The 5,751-nt window shown below is 41.2% G+C and overlaps 1 protein-coding gene across 1 annotated transcript; it reads left to right on the top strand.

The window, feature by feature from the left end:
* The first annotated feature begins 901 nt into the window (after positions 1-901).
* Positions 902-3,825, top strand: s1pr3b (sphingosine-1-phosphate receptor 3b). Its single transcript, XM_083929221.1, has 2 exons — positions 902-1,029; positions 1,497-3,825. Exon 2 carries the CDS (start codon positions 1,574-1,576, stop codon positions 2,681-2,683), a length of 1,110 nt encoding a protein of 369 aa, XP_083785347.1. The 5' UTR covers positions 902-1,029; positions 1,497-1,573; the 3' UTR covers positions 2,684-3,825.
* The last annotated feature ends 1,926 nt before the right edge of the window (positions 3,826-5,751 follow it).

Below are 5,751 nucleotides of genomic sequence, written 5' to 3'. Positions count from 1 at the left end.
TAAAATTAATTAGCTATAAATATCCAAGCTAGCTAGCTATCTTAAAATAATATAATTTACAAACTAAAAGCTTAGGAACAAAAAACACTTTACATCTGACTCATAGGCCTATGTGCAGATAAATGGGACATCTTGAGGAGATACAGTAGGCTAAATGCCTGAACATATACTATGCTAATTGTCTCCCAAATTGAAAAAATAATGTTACACAAATAGAAAACACAAGAAGACGAATGTGGAAAATGATACTGAAACATGGGCTAGTCCCAGAGGCAAGGCTGGCAACTGCTTGGGGCCCCAGGCCAGTAGGAGGCCCCCGAGGGCTGACAAACTCTAAACTACAGCAGCAACAATGTGCAAAGTTTGCAATGACAGTGGGAGACCTTACCTCCCTAAGGGGGCCCCACTTAACTCCACCCACTACGTTGCAAGTTTTTTTATTTTTTTTACTCCCATTGCAAGAGGCATGCACAATGTTTAGTTTAAACAAACCTAATGACTAACTAAAATGTTTATTTTTTTTTATTTCATTTTTTTTGTTTGAGTTTTAACACAATGGTGATGAACGCTGGTTTGAGGGGGCCCTGTGAATTTTTGCCTAGGGCCCCAACAGACTCTAGGATCGCCTTTGGCTATTCCTGAGGGACCTTTTTTTTATTAACACGTCTGGGACTTTTACTGCAACATTTCCTAAAAGCATGATGAGTTTCCACATAGCCTACCTCCTGTCTGGCTTTTTGCTTCATGGGCTTGAAGTGACCCTTCAGCCCCGTCCCTACTCTCTCTGCCCGGGTTGCAGGAGGGAGGAGAGGGGGGTGTGACTTCCAACCAACCGTCGACAACTCCGGAGTTTGGAGATCAGTAACAAAGATGAGGAGCTGCTCTCTTTCCTTTGCGCCGAGGGACACTGAAATAAAGTTCAACAGTAAATCTGGAGAAACGCGGACGACCGACTACACAGCGATGAAATGTGTGTCTCTCCGTGCGCGTCTCACTTTCAACTGAAGCCTGACTGCGAGCATCTGCACGGTGAGTTGTGTTACGGCTGTCATTTGAAGGAACTAGACTGCTCGAGAAGACACACACAAAAAAAGCTAATTACATCTTATTCACTGCGACGGGAAATCGATGAGGTCAGCAGCAGGCTGTATGATTGTTAATAATAAAGCAAATTAATTTCTTAAAGCTGAAGTAAAGATTAATTAGCACTTTTAAATGAGCCCCTGGTAGTTTGGGCAGTGGTCCAAGATTCCTATGTAAACAAACAAACAGCATCGTGGTGAATTCTAAGGTGTAGGCTGCATGCTTTAAAACATCCTCTGCAGGAATCTGCTAAAGTCTTAAATACCTCTTGTTTCCATAGGAATGAAGAAAACTATTCAGTCAACATCCATCCACATAAAACCATTAATTGCTGTATAACTTAATACATGAATATTGAACTATGTGGCTGCTTTCCGTACTAACACTGACATGCCTCACATCTTCCGCTGCAGTTGAAAACGGTGGATCTGCTAACACTGGACTCCTTGCTCACTTCTGACATCCAGTGTCAGCAGCCGCCGCCTTGAAGATGATCAACCCTCAGATTTACCTCCACTACAACTACACGGGAAAGCTTGACCACCGGCCCAACGTCGGCACAAGCCCTGGCACCTTGGACGCCAAAACCATTGTGTTCCTTATCATATGCAGCTTCATCGTCCTGGAGAACCTCACCGTGCTGGTGGCCATATGGGGAAACCACAGGTTCCACAACCGCATGTACTTCTTCATCGGCAACCTGGCACTGTGCGACATGCTGGCCGGAGTAGCCTACCTGGTCAACTTGCTCCTGTCAGGAGAGAAAACCCTGCAGCTCTCACCTGCTCTCTGGTTTGTCAGAGAGGGAAGCATGTTTGTAGCACTTGGCGCCTCCATTTTCAGTCTCTTGGCTATTGCTATAGAGCGTCACCTGACTATGATCAAAATGAGGCCTTATGATCCCAACAAGAACTACAGAGTGTTCCTCCTCATAGGGACCTGCTGGCTGATCGCTATATGTCTTGGAGCTTTGCCTATTCTAGGCTGGAACTGTCTGGAAAATCTCCCTGATTGCTCCACAGTCCTCCCTCTCTACACTAAGAAATATGTAGCTTTCTGCATCACAGTTTTCATGGTTTTGCTCTTAGCCATGTCAGTCCTTTATGCCCGCATCTATATCTTGGTTAAGTCCAGCAGCCGAAAGGTGAGCAAGAACAGAAACTCTGAGCATGCGATGTCCCTTCTGCGCACTGTCATCATAGTAGTTGGGGTCTTTATCGCCTGCTGGACACCCATCTTTGTCCTGCTCCTGGTGGATGTGGCATGTGAGCAGCGCTGCCCCATCCTCTACAAGGCTGACTGGTTCATCGCGGTGGCTGTGCTCAACTCAGCCATGAACCCAGTCATTTACACTTTGGCAAGCCGCGAGATGAGACGGGCCTTCCTGGGTCTGGTGTGTGGCGTTTGCTTCAGGGGGAAGTCTTCTGTGACCTGCAGCGGGAACAGGCAGTCTCTGGAGCCCAGCCGCAGCAGGAGCAAGTCGTGGAGCAGCCAGAACAACCCCAACCAGAACCAGCAGAGCTCCAGGCAGGCGGAGCTGGAGAAGGGGCAGGAGGTCTCAGTAGTGGCGGGAGGGGCTGCCCAGGCCATCACCGAGTAACAGAAAAGACTGAAAGAAGGGAGCAAGATACGGACAGTGGGGTGGAGAGGGTGGTCCTAATGTGTAAGCTCACAGGCTTGTGCATGGGTCAGAACTGGTGATGAAAAGGAATTTGAGTTGTGATTGATTCAGAATGAAGGATTTCTGAGACTGCAGGGCAGTGTTCACCTTTGTGCTTGATATTGCTAAACCTGCATCATCCATAATTGGGAAGCATATTATAATGTCCACACTTGGCTTTAGACTGTAACGTATGAGGCCAAATTATGTTCAACAGCAAAATCGATCACCTCTTTGTGAAGCACAGGTCATATTTCATCACCATCCAAAGAGAACCATGTATCTCCAATCTCCATTTTATAGTTAACTGAAGGATAAACTCTTTATTAAATGAGAAGATGAACAACCTAGAAACTTATTGAATCATCTGTAAAAATGCATTGTCACAAAACTGTCTTTTCTCGACTCATGCACAGTGGACGTTTTGGATATAGGCCTACATGGTTTTCGCAGGACGATTTATGAATGAATGGTGCTCTTACCCATTTACCTCCGTGGTTTACAGTTGTGACCGTCAAAGACAACTAAGAAGTGAAAAATCACCTGCGATGAATTAAGTGCAATTACAGATCTGCAAAAATAATGTCATGAAGAATGATTGTAGCCAACTATTAGTGTAATGACAAACAATGGAAGTTATTTATTATTCTATGCAATCTATTCCGTCATTTTGTATTTACTCAGTAATACTACAGTATATACTGTGCAGTGACTGTAATGAAAACTGCATTATAAAATGTATATGTGATATGAGATTAAAAAAAAACACACACACGCTGAAGAGTCAAATTAGCTTTTCTTTTCATTATATCAGCAGCAGTATGTTCAAACTGCATCTGTTATCACTGTGCGGTTTATTAAGTTTAAGTGAAACCAGGGCTCCATCTGCTGGTTAATAGTTGTAGCTAATATCCTCAATGCTGACGGGATATTTTTCATAACATGCTGCATGTCCAGTACAAAATCTCTTTAATCCTCATTTCAGTAGCAAATGAAGTTGTAAGCGTCTGTAGAAGCATGGAGATGGTAAACTGAAGGAAGAGGGCATGTGAAATTGAGTTTACTACAGTGCATAAAGCTATTTATATGATGCAAAATGTTAGCTTTGGCACAATAAACCTAATGTTTCCAGTAGAGTGCAGTCCTGTCCTTATGTGCAGTGTCTTCCTCATTCCTGAGATAATAACGTAAAGGTTGATTCACTCAAATTACAAACACATATGTATTCTTTTCCCACTTATTTGTAGTGGTATCTGCAGGTACTTTATATTTTCTACGTTTAGAAATAACAGCCTCTGAGATTTCTTTAAAACCTTCTGTAGAGTGTTCAGTGGATTATCATGAATAACTGAATAAGGATACTGTTTATCGCTATATTTCAGTACTTAAAACAACATCCCATTCTTAAAAAGTATCTGCATGGGAAATATAACTAAGAAAACATGTTTTTTTTAAAGATCTTGTATTATAAAATGGGAGATTTCCATGTCTTTTCTTTATTATAAAGCAGGTTGAGGTGCACTTCTGTATGCTTGTGTCACAACTAAACTATATACAGGTGGAAAGTGCTGCTACAGTGCCATTGCAGTCATTCTCTGGCTGCAATGACTGGTGCAGAGATGCCAAGAGTGCAGATGCAGAAGACATGGCAACACTGACCAATCAGAGTAGAATGGGCTTTTTCAGGAGGGTTTCTTAAAGAGACAGGCGCGAAAATGGAGCATTTCAGACAGAAGGTGAATACAGGTATATTCAGACTGACAGTATGAGAAAAATAATGTGCTTTTTGAATATTAAAGTATGTAAATGTGTTCTAGTGAAAACCCAATATACAAGTATGAGCCTAAAAATTAGCATAATATGTGACGTTTAAATATTCGGATGAATCAATCCTTTAAAAGTCTAGGGCAAACTGAGACGACACAAGCAAAATGCTGCATCCATAATAAACTGAAATGCTCTCGGTTATTACCGCAGATACAACAACAGAGATTCTACACATTCACGGTTTTATTGCCAACAGTCATACAGAATAATGATAAACCCATACAAACAAAAGATTAAATCTGTAAACATCATTTGGACTTCTTTGTTTTTATTTCCTTTTTTTTTTTTTTTTTCAAACTAAACCTGTTCCAAAATAGTGAGTTTCTGTGTGATTCCCTCCGACAAAGATTTATATTTAGAATCTGGAAATGATACATTTATAATATATAATAGAGAGGGAGAGAGATAGAGAGAAAACAGTAGTCTCAAGCAGCAACACGCAGCAGGGCAAAACACGACCTCTAGTGAACAGGCATGCCCCATTGAAGATCAGCTATTGCACTTTGAAGAGAGAGAGAAAAGATAAATAAAAAATACCATTTGTACGAATAAAAGGCACATTTTCATCAACAGAAATCTGGAAAGAAGCCATGTTCTTTCTGTATCCTAGCGTGTTTGGTTGTATAATTTATCCATGCCACACAGCCAATCGTCCTGCTATCAGAAAGATTCAAGTATGGAGTTGTTTCTGATTTATATATATGTTCAAAACTTTGCACAATTTGCCAAACTGATTCTATAAATGTACCCTTCAGAAATAAAGACTAATCTAAAAGAATTAAAGAAGTCTTTAAGATAGCATAGTGCTTCTTTTTTTACAAATTTAGCGTTTTATTCCTTCTCCCAATATATTAGATTTGATGAAATTATGTCATAAACAATTGGACCAAAAGTAACGGTTGAGTACTGCAGAAAAACAAAAACAACTCAGTGATTCTTTGTTCTCTTTTCTTCTCGCCTCTCTCAAAAATGCCAATCCTCTCATGCATTCTGCCCAAAGGGACACAAGGAATCAAGCAAAGTTGTGTCATTTTCTAACCAAAAGGATTCTGATGGTCTCATAACGATCCCAATACTGCTCTTTGATAAAATATGTGTTGTTGTTGTGAGATGCATGTACTGTACACTCCCTCTTGCAGCAAAATACAGGCACGTTATATTACATTGCATCTGTCTTGTCA

The sequence above is a fragment of the Echiichthys vipera genome (assembly GCF_963691815.1).
Source record: "Echiichthys vipera genome assembly, chromosome: 16".
Classification (NCBI taxonomy): domain Eukaryota; kingdom Metazoa; phylum Chordata; class Actinopteri; order Perciformes; family Trachinidae; genus Echiichthys; species Echiichthys vipera.
The sequence above is the reverse complement of the archived record's forward strand: the minus strand, read 5'-3'. Positions and strand labels throughout refer to the sequence as shown.